Source organism: Elephantulus edwardii, unplaced genomic scaffold, assembly GCF_000299155.1.
Source record: "Elephantulus edwardii isolate Elephantulus edwardi_28Jun2011 unplaced genomic scaffold, EleEdw1.0 scaffold00176, whole genome shotgun sequence".
Taxonomy (NCBI): domain Eukaryota; kingdom Metazoa; phylum Chordata; class Mammalia; order Macroscelidea; family Macroscelididae; genus Elephantulus; species Elephantulus edwardii.
This window is the reverse complement of record NW_006399926.1, coordinates 2509130-2523806: the sequence shown is the minus strand read 5'-3', so window position 1 is coordinate 2523806 and position 14677 is coordinate 2509130. Positions and strand designations below refer to the sequence as shown.

The 14677-nt window shown below is 38.2% G+C and overlaps 1 protein-coding gene across 1 annotated transcript in view; it reads right to left on the bottom strand.

Annotated features, from left to right (window-relative positions):
* Positions 1-14677, bottom strand: part of ASH1L (ash1 (absent, small, or homeotic)-like (Drosophila)) — a 313081-nt gene that overhangs the window by 132688 nt on the left and 165716 nt on the right. Inside the window, 1 exon segment of the mRNA XM_006895786.1 lies at positions 2779-2880. Coding sequence (XP_006895848.1) covers positions 2779-2880 — 102 coding nt within the window.

Below are 14677 nucleotides of genomic sequence, written 5' to 3'. Positions count from 1 at the left end.
CCTGTGCCATTCTCATTATCACTGATATATTTGAGCTCATTTATGCAGTCACTATCAATCCACCTTGCTGAGGGTCTTCCCTTCTCCTTTTTTGACCTTTCCAAAGAGTAACGTTTCCTAGCAACATGTCCAAAGTATAAGAGATGAAGCTTTGCCATCCTTGCCTCCAAGGTCCACTCTGCCTTGCACAGGGCTATGAACAGGTTCACCCAGTTCAGTAATGGCCGACAAAAACCACAGGAACAAAATGAAAAATTTTAATGTAGAACAATAGCCAAAAAGGAAAAATCATGGGTTGATGCCCGGTTACATATGTAATTTTCCTCTGAGGAAAACAAGAGCAATCTCTCAGCTGAGGTGAAAACACTTGTGTTTGGCTCAAATATGGAGGCCAATCTCAGTATTGTGAATGTGCACCAGTCTTTAGTTGTTGCAATAATTTAATGTCCTGCATCAAATCTGATTATGCCTCACTAAGTCATCTATGGATTTGATCTGTAATTTTCCCTATTCCGATTAGTATTCCTGATCATCCAAATTATGATTATTCTGCTTTTGTTTTGGCAATCATGATGAAACTTGTTCAAGACCCTGGCTGGTCCATTTAACTAGGCTCTAAGCTATTAGAGGAGCCCCAGTGGGATGGTAGTTAAGAGCTTAGCTGCTCACAGAAAGGCCAGGAGTTTGACAGTCACTCAGCAGGAGAAGATGTGACAAATAGATACAGTCTTGGAAAATCTATGGGGAAGGTTAATTCTATCCTATATGTTTGCATGAACTGAAACCAATTCAATAGCAACAGGCTTATGCTACCAGGAATCAAGCATGCATCAGGCACTTGGTGGGTTTAAACTGATCTTTTTAGTGAGCAGCTGACAAGAACATCTGCTTTCAAGAGGGTAGTGAATTCCTTGGGACACGGAAGCTCCATATTGGGAATTCTCCTAGATCCTAGACATTTCTTTGTTTCTATATATTTTTGCCTATAATAAATCTGCTGTGGTAAGTACAGTATACTTTCTAAGAACTATGAGTCATTTCAGCAAATTATGAAACCCAAAGGAGCAATTTCAGGAGTAGGGTGCTGTGTGCACTCTTGGTCTGGAGGTTGGCATCCTAAGGGGTAGTGAGAGACCAGCTTTGTAATGGTGGCAAGTCAGAAGTTAACTATGTGAATTTTCCAAATTTGCATGGCAGCTTCCTATTTCCCATTCTGAAGAAAGTGAACTTTTAAAATTTTTATTTTATTATTTTGTGTGTGTACCATCAAATCAGATCTGACTGGTACAGGAGGAGACTGTTCCTCCTTCTCCAGCAGAGCATCTAGTGGATTTGAACCGTGCACCTCTGGGATTGCAGTACACCTTCTTGCCACTAGGCCACCAGAGCTCGAAAGTAAACTTTTATTGTGGGAACTCTTTAACTGACTCGGTCTGATAAAGCTTGCCTTAAGGTTAATAATAAACACTTTGGTAAAGAGAAAGAAGTGGGAGTGGTGATTACATTCCTGTTGATTCTTACTGTGAAATATACAGTATTAAGTTACATATATTTTAAAATGTACAAAATCTAGAAATTAAGATGCTGAAGTTAAAAATAATCTTAATACCTTGGTACTAGGGAACTCTGGTGGCTAATGGTAAGTGAATCACACTACAAACTCAAAGGCATGTGAATCCATCAGCTGACCACCTCGGGAGAGAGATAAGCCATCTCTGAAAATCCACTAGAAGGTCAGTTGTGAGTCAGATCCTACTCAACAGTATAGAACCATCACCACCACTGAATACTTCTCTGAAAAGATATGAAGAATACCTCGACATAGTGGGAGATAAATGTGGAACAAAATTATAAAGAAAAAGAAGTTCAGACTTATTGATAGGATCTCAAGACTAAGACTCCTGGTCATTTTCCAGGCCTGAAACTGACATCACTCCCATGTCTAAACAGATAGGCCTACAAAGTGAACAGTACAATTGGTGAAGTATAAATTCCTTAGAGCAATCACCCATATGACATCAAAGGGGCAGCATTTACTCAAGGAGGAGCTCAGCAGGCTAGAAAGGATAGTTAAGGAAGAGTGAATGGAAACAGATGTTCAAAGAGTGCTGTTACACTGTGAGAAATGCAGTGTCACAAAACAAAATGTGTGTAAATAGTAGACTGTAAAACCAAATTGCTTTGTAAACTTTTAACCAAATCAATCAGAAGTAAAAAGTATCTTAATTCTCATAATCTAATGAAGATTGCCCCCCAACCCCATTTCCTTAGCAATCTTTGAATGCTATATTGGAAACTATTCTACCACTAAAGAACTTACCTATATCTAAGCCTTTTTCAAAGCGTTCCAATTTATATTCTCTTATTAAACATCCTACTTTTTAGCCTCAATTCCATTTTTTTCTCTTCCTTGTTGTGTACCGTGGAATTGGATTTGACTGACATAGGAGGAAACTGCCCCTCCTTCTCCAACAGAGGATCTGGTGGATTTAAACCGCATGCCTTCTGGATTAATTCTACTTTTTAAACCTGCAGTTTTATTTCTGCTTGTTCTCCTTCATTCTGAATTATTCCCTCTGATATAAAAATCTCCACACCTTACTGAACATGCCTAACTGAACATGTATAAGACTATTATATTGTTTCAATGAACACAGTACTGATTTTCACATCCCATAATCATGGAAAAAAGCATAGTCACTTATGCTTTAATATAATTTTATACGTACACATGCACAAACAGCAGCTAGATTGTAATGTAAAGCAAATACCACTTACCTGTTGAAGAAGTACTCTCAGATGAAGATCTCTTTCGAGTAGGGCTACAATTTGTGCTTTCTGATGGTCGCTGTGAAGGCTTCTCTGGGGTTGGCTGGGATCCTGCAGAGAAAAGACAAGACAGAAACCATAGGAAAATTAAAATATAAAACTAAATGTTATATCATTATCTGTCAAAAGTATTATTTTAGCTGTTGCCAATGCCACCCCATATAATAATATGACATTTGAGCTCACAATAAGGACAAAAGGGGAAAAATTATACTGGATTTTGTAAATAGGATTCCACAGGTCCCATGAGATATAACTTTTGTTACATTAACTGAAGAAAAATTAGCTTTAGTAGTAGAATTAACAAAATACATGATTTAGGTTTTAGTTATGGAGCACATTTAAAGAATACTTATTGATAAAAATTACTAACAATACTCTTAATTTGTTGCTAATTATTGATTCAAATTTATATTACAAACAGATAAAATTTACAATTAGAAACAACTGATGCATGAAAAGCAGGTCTAACACAAGCAAATTCATTTAACAGAATCAGAGATGCTATCCAAAAGGTTGGATTTTTAGAGTCATACATCCCATTCATATCAGAGACAAACACAATAGGTTTTTCTTCCAAAGCATCTTCTGGCAGTACTAGAGATTAAACATGGATTGGGGTGGGGGGAAAGAATGCCATTAGAACTGCATAGTTAAGGTTCATGGCTATACTAAAAAAAGCTCTTAGAAAGACAAAGAAACTAAAATGTCTTTAAAAATTATCTAATACTTAAAACCCAACCCAGTGTACTATAATAAAACACATCTCTTGCCCAGTAAAAATAAAGTTCAGGAACGATTATCTTCCTGAACAAAATTTACTTGGTTCTGATACTGGTTTTCTTATAACCTAAAAAGCCATATGCTAAGAAAAAAATGATAAGTATCTACCAAATAGTTGTTAAAAAACTAGCAGCGTAACAGAAATGTTTAAATTGAGGGGAAAAATACAAACTCTTAAACATAACTAGAGCCATAGGAAGATATAAGTAATCAAATAGTTGAAAATGAGATTTACAAGATCTGTTTCTAATTGAGATTTAATACTTTAGAGAAGAAATGAGAAATGAGTAACTCATGGAACACCACCATGGAGACTGAAGAAATGAAGATAGATTTCTATTATCTCCCTTTGTGTGAAACAGTAAACCATGAGGTTTGTTAAAATTAAGGTACCTTAAATCACAACACTGTAAATATTCTCTTCGTAGTCTTGCTTAATAAGTAGTACTGCTTAGGTGAGATGTAAAATTATGGGCTTTCATTCAAGATTAATAAGCTAGGAATTTGGGAAATTGATGTTATAGTAGATTCTACTTCTGAAACCATGACAACTAATGCAAGATCTAGTCAAGAAACAAGATTATCATTAAATCACAAAAAACAGACACAAAAGATATTTTTAAAACTGAAAGTATAATAAACAAACAATAAATAAATGCATTCAGATAAGTAAGATTTCCACTACCACAATAAACTATCAAGAAGTAAAAAAGCCTGGCATCAGCAAAGACATAACTTTTAAATATTAACACTGGAAAAAAAAATTACCGGATATATTTCCTATCCAGACACAGCCAAGAAAGAAGAAAAGAATGTTGAGAAATCAGTGAATTATCTTAGTCACCATTCTGAAGAATGGGTATACAATCTTAGGTTAAGTACTAGGGAAAGAAGGGCTTTTGAGTCTATTTTTTTATTGTAATTTCTATCAGTCATAAACAAATACTTATTGAGTAAAATGTTATGTCATCATGATGTAATATACCGTGGAGGTTGGGGAGAGATATCAAAGCATTATTATAGTCTCTACCCTCAAGGAGCTTATTTTGGGTCTTCTATTTCATCATGTATTACCCATTTCAGGTGGTATTCTTGAGCTCCATCTTCAGTTCCTAGGCTATTGTCACTGATTCCTAAATTTCTTGGACATCTTCAAGAAAGTCTTGATGAAGGCTTCAACTATACCTTTGATCATCAGGGTATCCTGAGAATCACCCTGCCTGGCCTCACCCGCCTCAGGGTAAGAGAGGGTACAGGCACTTTCTTCAAAGCTCCTTCTTTTGGTGGCATCTGGAGCTGCAGAGGAGGCAGTGGGAGGTGGAATGGGGGTCAGATCCCCGGAGATCGTTATTGGCAGCACTGTACAGCAATTCCTGAGAAATTGAAACAATTGAGAGAGAGATGGCTTAGCTCACTTAGCTTCTGAGCCATTTTTCATTTCCTGAAAGTAATGGAGGCCGGCAGCCTATTTTTAAGATTTAAAAGGAGACTGCAATAAAATTTCATTCAGGAAGGTGCTTGATTTCATTTTCAAGTCTGTTTGAATTTTCTGTTCATGCAGAGCAGAACAGTCTGTACTAAAGAGAATAAAGTCATATCTGATACACAGATGGTTTTGTAACCATCAACTCTAGACCCTATTTCATTTAAAAACAGTGCTTATAGGAGAAGCAAATGAGGGTACCAGAATAAATACTGCCTCATAATGTAAAGCAACTCAAGTCTAAGACTGGACAATGATGGAAAGATTTTAGTGAACAAGAGGTGGAAACCTGGTAAAAAAAGTTAAAATTGACCCAACAGCAGAAATAATACAGAATCTGCAAACACTGTATAAAAAAATGCCAGAAATAGAGTTAGGAAGAGTTGAAGTCAGTTGGGAGGGCCTGAAGTCAGTTGGGGAGTAGGGTGGGGGGAAAAAATGCCAGAAATACACTGTTTTACGAAGCCACATTATGCAGTTGGACGACTAGATAAGAACAAGATAATGCCTAGAGAATCAGCATTATCAACTACCTGTTTCAAAAGAGGCCACTATAGACTTTAAAACTTAAAACAGAATGCAAAGTAGAATTAAGTGCAGTAGTATTAAGCATATGAACTATGGAATAAGGCATCTTGGGTTTGATTCCTGAGCCTGCTACTAATAAAACACTTTAAGATCTAGAAAAACCAAACCTGCATGAATTTTGGTTTAATAAAAAGTCAACTCAGGACTTTTATTGAGTCCCAAAATGAAAGTGTAATACAAATAATTTTATAAAATTCAGAGTCCTAAAATGTTACTTCCTATGCCAATCATGAACTTTTTTACTTTACATATTTAATGTTACCAACATATTTAGAACAACATTCAAAACTAAAAAAAAAAAAAAGAATTGAAAAAAGGGGTTGAGATGTATGTCCAGCTAGGTTAACTCTAACCTCAAGAACTTATTTTAAACATTACATGAAACTAATCAGTTGAGTTTGAGAACAATTAACACCTACAGCCTGGTAGGTAGGTACCTATGGATAGGAACAAAGTCTTCTGAAGTTAATCTTTTAATTCACCAATTCTTCATCACAGTTTTTCGAGGGTGGAGTTATATTCTGGATTACAGCAATACAATCCTAGAAGGTGTCCAGGTTTTATGTTTGGCTCTTTAGCATAAAAGAAGTTGGCTTCCTCTGCTTGGCTCTTTGGTTCATTCTTCTAAGTCACAGTTGTTTTCATAGGAGATACTGCTTTGCTGCTGTCTCCATCGCATCATTTGACTCAGGTTTGCTCATGCCTCATCAGGGGTCACTTTAGATTTGCCTGGAGAAATGTGTGAAAAACATCTATTCCCCAAAAGGCCAGAGATTTGAATGCACTCTACCACATGAAACAGCTAGAAAATCGGATACTCTCTATGTATATGTGTGTGTGTGTGTGTGTGTGTATATATAAATACATATATATATATACACACACACACACACACACACACATACACATACAGATAGCACAAATAATTTTAGGTATCGGAGTTCACATTTCTTACTTCAACATATTACATAGCAAGATAGACATATATGGAACTTATTAAACTCACAAAATGAGTGGGTAGAGAAACACTTAGATGACAGTTTCAGATACATGTTTAAGAATTCTAACCAGATAAATGAGATAGGAAATATAAAGCATAAAAAGGTACCTGAATAAAACTGACTTCAGCATAAGTGTTAAGTTAGTTTGTAGGAGTAAATTGTTTTTCTTTCGCTTGAAATACAGACCATCATGTTAAAAAAAAAAAAAAGAAGGCAGACTACTTGGAAGGCAAGAAACAGAAAAAAGAGAATGTCATAAATTGGAGTAAAAAAAGGAAACTGAGAGTTAGACGTAAACTTGAAAATTTGAAGGAGCTTTCAAAGTAGGTTGCAGTTTGATTATAGAAACTTTGGCACTATTTGACCATTACATGATGAACATTTTAAGACAAAGACAGGCTTCTGCAATTCATGTCAATTTAGAAAAAAAGATAGCACTTTTAGCAAAACTGCAAGATGAAATCATGGATAAGAATGTTAAGAATGTTGAGAAAATAAAAAAGAAAATAAATGGATTATGAAAGGTTAAGAATCTGAAAATCTTTATATTATATACAACAACAGGCAGAGACCAAGAAGTAGTTCTATCACAAGAGATCCTCACTGATGTTTATATAGTGGCAAAGAACATATAGCTACAATAAAAAGGAATACTATATTTACAGACGCCTGCGTATGAAACTATAAAAGCCTTGCATATCCTAGACTTTAAGAGTAACTAAAAATGTAAATTAGCAAAAAAGAACATATGAATGAGAGGAATAGTAGAGAAAATATATAAATTTCTCTAGACTAAATTCACCATAAAAACATTCACAAGTCAATATGAATTGCGTTTTGGTCACACTTTGTTGGGTGTTCAACACTATAGATCCAAATAACCAGAAAGTTATGGAAAAAAAATTAGGTGGGCGAGATGTGGAAGACACTATTTACTAGTCAGCTGTTGTCATTTGTCATGTGCTGGTGAGTTGGAAATGACTCATAGCTGACCCTCCTGATTTTCAGAGGCTATAAATCACATAGGAGATCTCTCTTTTTTTTGTTGTGTACCGTCGAGGTGCACCTGGTACAGGCCATGGTCTTTGCAATCACTTGTTAGGCATCAGAGAGTTGGACAATGACTAAGGAGGATAGGAGAATTGATGCCTTTGAGCTGTGGTGCTGGAGAAGAGTACTGAATGTACCATGGACTGCTAGAAAAACAAACAGATTCATCCTAGAGAGGGTTAAACCAGGCTACTGCTTGGAGGAAAGGATTCTGGGGCTTCGTCTGACATACTGTGGACATGTTGTAAGGAGGGACTGGTCCTTGAAGACGGACATCATGCCTGGGAGGATGGAGGGACAGCGCAGGAGGGGACGACCCTCTATGAGGTGGATTGATTCAGTGACTGGGGTAATCGGGATGGGTGTGTCACAGGCAGTGCAATTGGCACAGGACAGAGCAGGGTTTAGGGTTGTTGTACATAGGGTCGCTATGAGTCGCAAACGACTCGACGGCACATAACAACAACCGTCGAATCGGATCTGACAGGCACAGGAGACTGTCCCCTCTTTTCCTGTGGAGCACCTGGTGGATTTAAACTGTAAGCCTTGAGGATTGTGGTGCAGCTTGCCACTAGGATACCAGAGCTTCCTTGCCCATCTTTCTCTTATAGAGGAGTTAACCCCTAATCAGTTCATAGATGATATAAACTGAATTTAAAATAAGATTAAAAAAACCTGTAACATTTAAATCACTCGTACTAGAACTAAAGTATATTACATCATTTAAATTTTAAACAATAGCTTTACTTCGACGGCATATAAATCAAGACTATTTGAAATTGATTGATAAGCCATGACTAAACAAAAACTGGTTGTCATAAAAATGGTTACCATTTTAAGATCAAATTGACATAAAGTAAATAATTACCAGGAAATCTCAGATCAATTTTTTTTCCCCTCCTATAAGCAAACTTTTATTTCTTTCCTATGGTTCATGGCTCACTGCAACCTTGGAAGCTTCTTATGAATGGGCCAAGACAAAAGCTGCTACAATATAAAAAACAGCTGTTTCCAATTGTGAGATGTGCGTTTACTGAAAGCAATACATTTCATCTGACTCACCAATTAAATGCACTATGAGAGAATGAGTCAGACTGTGTTTCTCCTTTTCTAATTAGGTTATTTTTCACAATGTCCAAATAAGATCAGTCATGAAAATGGAATTCCTTTGGAAAGTCCCAGAACTGCACTAACCACCACAATCAATTTTCTGCTTTCATCTCCATTTCTTAACACTTAAGTCCTTTCAGTCTTTACTAGGAGATGTTTCTTATACTCAAAACTAGAAACTATTCTAAGCAAGTTTAATGTAACCAATTGTTTAACTCTGCAATTAAAAAGAAAATAAAACCCAGTAAGTTTTGTGTTGTTGTCCCCCCCCCCCTTTTTTCTTTGTTGTATACCACTGAGTTGGATCAGACTTGCAGAAGACTGCCCCTCCTTCTCCAGGATCTGGTAGATTCCAACCACGTGCCTTCATGATTGTAGTGCAGTTACTTGCCACCAGACCACTAGAACTCCTTCTATATGCTTTTGAAGTCAGTATTACTTACTTTCTCATTGCTGCTGAGTTGGCATTGACTCATACCTAACCCTCTAGAGGTTTTCAAGTGCAGTAAAATACATGGAAGATTACCCATATTTCTCCCTGAAGCAGCTAATGGACTGCACCTTTCCTTTAAAAAAAAAAAAAAGCAGCCCTATTTTTATTTTTGGTAGACAGTATAAGCATTGAGTGCATCAAAGGATGAATTAATTCACTTCAAACTAATGTCTTATACTCTGACTAGTCCACCACTTACAATCGATAACCAAAAATATAAATCTTCAACTGCTCTGTACATTTTTAATTAGGTTGTAGAGCATGCCATGTCCAATCAGTCATGAGTTTAAAAAGCAGAAAAATGTGGATGGATGTTCTGACCTACCAGATATAAAAATTCTCTTTTATTTGGCTTCTTGCATGTTTCTTTAACACACCTAGGCAATTACACAGGCTCAAGTGTACAGATTAGGTATACCAGAAAACCTGGGCCCACCTAAGTGCATAATTAAACTGTAACTTATGTAGCAACTATTTTTAGACTGTTCCCATTTTAGGAAAAGATAAACATTACACATAAAAAAAATCTGTAACACCTGATGTCGATAAATGAGATTTTATTATGTTTATTAAAAAAATATTCAAGTAATGAGTCAGTCTAAATTCCTATCTGTGAGAGGAAAGGTTAAATATCTTGTTCCATCTTCCATAAAAAGGATTATCATATTGTCTGTTCTGTGTTTTTCTTTGTTAGTCAATACTCAACTTTTAAACTCTGCTATGTAGCTATTGAATCCCTCACACCCCACCAACCCTTATATTGTGCTCTAAATAAAATTTTATAGAGGAACTGGTTTTCATACAGAGTACAGAATTACAGTCCCCACAACGGAACAATATTCTTCCTTCCATTCATCCTTCTAGCTTCCTACCTTCTGAGCTTTGTTGTTTGTTGTTATGTGCCTGCAACCCTTAAGTACAATAGCTCTGAACCCTGCCCTATCCTGAGCTAGTCTCACAGACTCCAACACACCTAATCCCACTGCCCCAGTACTGAGTCAATACATGTCATTTCGAGTCTTCCCCTTCTGTGTGGTCTTCTCCATTCTTCCAAGCATGCTGTCCATATCCAAGGACTGTCTCTCCAGGCCATGTGGTCAAAGTGTGTGAGATGGAACTACAAAATCCTTGCCTCCAAAGAGAAACTTGGATTTACCCTCTCCAAAACAGACCTATTTGTTCTCTTGGCGGTCCATAGTATGCTCTCTAGCACCACATCTCAAAGGTATCAATTCTTCTGTCATCCTTAATCACTGTTGAGTTCTCAGATATATAGCAAGTTATTGCAAAGACCATGGCCTAGATTCTGGGGCACCTTAGTCTCTAGACTGACATCACTCTGAGTGGAAGCTCTGCGCAAATACTACCGTTTTGATTTTGTATGACTGCTCTAAGTACCCCAAGTGTTAAAATTTAAGTCTAAGGATCCCTGGTGGTGTAGTGAATAGTATGTTTAATAACTGAAAGATGGTTTAGTTATGTGCTGTCAAGACTCATAGCGACCCTATGCACAACAGCGCTAAACCTTGCTCTGTCCCATGCCAGTCTCACTGTCTCCAACATACCCACCTAATTACCCCAGCCACTGGATCAATCCATCTCACAGAGGGTATTCCCCTCCTGGCTGTCCCTCCACCCTCCCAAGCCTGATGTCCCTCTTCAAGGACTGGTCCCTCCTTGCAACATGACCAAAGTATGTTAGACGAAGCTTCAGAATCCTTGCCTCCAAGGAGCAGCCTGGTTTCACCCTCTCCAGGATGGACCTGTTCGTTTTCTTAACAGTCCATGGTATATTTAATACTCTTCTCCAGCACCACAGCTCAAAGGCATCAATTCTCCTTCTATCATCCCTAGTCACTGTCCAGCTCTCTGATGCATAACAAGTAATGGCAAAGATCATGGCCTGTATCAGGCACATGTTAGTCTCCAGAGAGACACCACTGCTCTTCAATACTCTGGAGAGGTCCCTAACAGCAGACTTTCCCATGACAATATGTCTTTTAATTTCCTGGCTGTTGGTGCCAAGTGTTGTTTGTGGAGCCAAGCAAAATAAAGCTGTTAACAATCTCAATCTCTTCACCATCCATCCTGACGCTGCCAATTGGTCCAGTGGTAAGAATCTTTGTCTTCTTGATATTGAGCCTTAATCTATATTGAAGACTGAAGTCCTTGACCTTCTGCAGCAAGCACTTCAGTTCCTTTTCAGTTTCAGCAGGAAGGGTTGTGTCATCTGCATAATGCAGATTGTTGCTAAATCTTCCACCAACCCTGATTCCACACTTCTCCTAGTAGAGACCTGCCTCCCAGATAATCTGTTCTGCATATAGGTTGAAAAGGTATGGAGATAGGAGACATTCCTGGTGTACACCCTTTCCAATTTTGAACCATGCAGTGTTTCCTTGCTCTGTTCTGACAACTCCCCCCTGGTACAAGCATAGGTTTCACATTAGCATGATCAAGTATTTTGGGATTTTCATTCTTCTCAGAGTCAGCCACAGTTTGTTGTGATCCACACAGTCAAATGCCTCTGCATAATCAATGAAACACAGATAGACATTCCTCTGATATTCCCTGCTTTCAGCCAAGATCCATCTAACATTAGGTACACTATCTCTAGTACCATGGCCCCTTCTAAAAACCCAGCCTGGACTTCTGGCAGTTCTCTGTGGATGTGCTGTTGCAGTCGTTTTTGTATAATCTTCAGCAGAATCTTGCTTGTATGTGTTATCAATGATACTGTTCGATAATTTCCACACCCTGTTGGGTCACCTTTCTTTGGAATGGGAATACAGATCTCTTCCAACTCAGACAATGGCCACAGCATAAGAAATTGTCAGCAGCTAAAGTTTTTGGAATCACAGACGCCCATAAAGTTTGAGATATAAGCAATCAGATCAAGGGCTAGACAATGGGAGATAGGTGTTGAAGGGAGTGGGTGGGAGTGGATGGGGATGCTGGTGAATGGTGGAGCAGGGAAATAAGTGGGTCAAGAAACGTATCAAAGACAGAGGCAACACTGAAACTAATGGTTAATTCCACAGGTGGGGGAAATATCATTCATTTGCTTTTTCTGTAAAATGCTTGCCTGTCAGATAGTTCTCTAAATGTGAACGTTCAGATGAAGACAGCCTAGGAAGAAGGATTGGCCATCCACTTCTGAAATAGCAGGCCTCTGAAAACCCTATGTACAACAGAACACTCGTAGACTAACAGGGCAACTGAGGCGGAGTTTTCAAATATGGAAATACAAAGGAAGAGGAACAGGTTCTCTTGGTTCATTGTAAAGTAGCTTTTAGTATTTGCTTTTATTTCTTTACTTTGAAAATTATTGTTCTTTCATGATTTAAAAAGTGTAGGTATATGTGTGTATATACAATTATGTATCTATATTTTTAAATCATATTATATTTACCAAGTGAAACCAGGCCATACTGTTACAAGAAAATTTAGAAAATTGTAGTTATTAAAATGTGGCATTTTGGGGTGGTAAACACGTATGAAATAACTTATACTGGCCTCTCCCAGACACAGCCTCAAACTGCAGCAAAAAATTTTAACTAACCTGCCAGTTAAAGAAATCGTAAACAAATATTCTGAAATTAAAACATCACCTTCTTTTTCCAACTTTAATCCGCAGATAAAACATCATCTCTCTTTTTCTGATCTCACCCAGTCAATAATCCTACATACCATCCTCCCCTAGCCTCCAGACCAAACATTACACATAAAGGGATTAAACTCCTCTGCCCCTCCCTTCCCTCATCCCAACACGCCCCCAACCCCATTCCAATATATTACCCTCTATCAAAACTCTGTCAACCAATTCCTATACAATATATAATCTATCCAACACCCTTCTTTCCCATATTAAAACAAGTTATTGCCTTTTTTCCTTAAAGCATTTTCTACCCACTTTAAATTTTTCAAGAGTTCAGAACTAAAAAAATTTTCAAATTTATCTAAGTTTAACACAGAACTAGTTTAAAGCTCCTGCATCCTGTATATTTTAAAAATTATTACTTAAAAAAGTGAACTTAAAAAAAAAATCCAGCTACTAGAAAGGATAGACAAACTTGTCTCAATAAAATAGACGTTACCAATAGAATTTACTTTCTTCTCGACAACAGTGAGTCATTCTATCGAAATTTTTAGCAACCTTCTTTCCTTCTGCCAATTTACTATTGCACACATTAAAAATCCTGTACAATTAGCTACCTCCCCAGCAAGAGCCACCGTTCTAGATACTCATTTTATCACTCAATCAGCCCCTGATATAAAATAGAAACTAAAAAGGCTGAAGATGGTCCCCAAACACCCATTCTAGACCTGGTCAATGCCCCAGAGGACCAGGCAGAGGCTGACAGGGAGACTCACGCCCCTCAGAAAGCTAATCCGCAGACCCAAGCGCTAATAGCCACTGCCAGTGGCAGCGATGAGTGGTCAGAAAACACCCCCTCGTTGAAGGAGCAGGTATCTCCTGGTGCATGCTTCAGGTGTGGCAAAGAGATTCACTGGGCTAATTGCCCTAACCCTCGCTCTCCAACATGGCACAAACACTGGGCCATTGGAAGGCCGACTGCCAGTCCCCATCCCAGCTGACCTCTTAAGTCTGGCCAATGAAGACTGAAGATGCCCAGGTCTGATGACCCTCATCACCCTTGCCAGATAGTGGGCAAGCCAGTTTCCTTTATGGTTGACACATGGGCTACCTTTTCAGTGTACCCTTTCTTCTCGGGTTGTTTTCCCTTCCCAGGTCTCAGTAATGGGGATTGATGGTCTCTCCTCTAAGCCGTTTACCACTCAACCCCTTCTCATTACTTTCGACAAATGAGTACTCACCCATTCCTTTCTAATTATCCTTAAGTGCCCAATTCCACTGCTAGGTAGAGATCTCCTGTCTAAACTTAACAGCTGTGTTTCACTGGGAGTCAAGTGAACCTAGTTTGCCTGACCAGCCTTTAGTTCTATCCCTCTTAGCACTCCTTTCCTCTGAGCACCTTTATTTTTTTAAATATATATTATTATTAATTTTAATGAAAATTTACAGAGATTTTGGATTTCCATTCATTCATTATTGCACTTTTCTCTTTGCCCACCCCTCCCCTCCAGTTTGTTCATCTCTTTGAAAAGTAAAATTCTTTAATTGTTATACAATCCCTCCCCCCAACTCCACTCCACTATGCAGCATTTGTTCTGGACTCCTGTCACGACAATAATACCTAATCACGGGGGGAACGCCGCCACCAGAGAGGGGAACGCCGCGAGAGGGACCCGGAAGAGACCCGGGAAGAACAACAGCCAGCCACCTACCGCGGAACTCCAGAGGAGCGAAGACTGTGA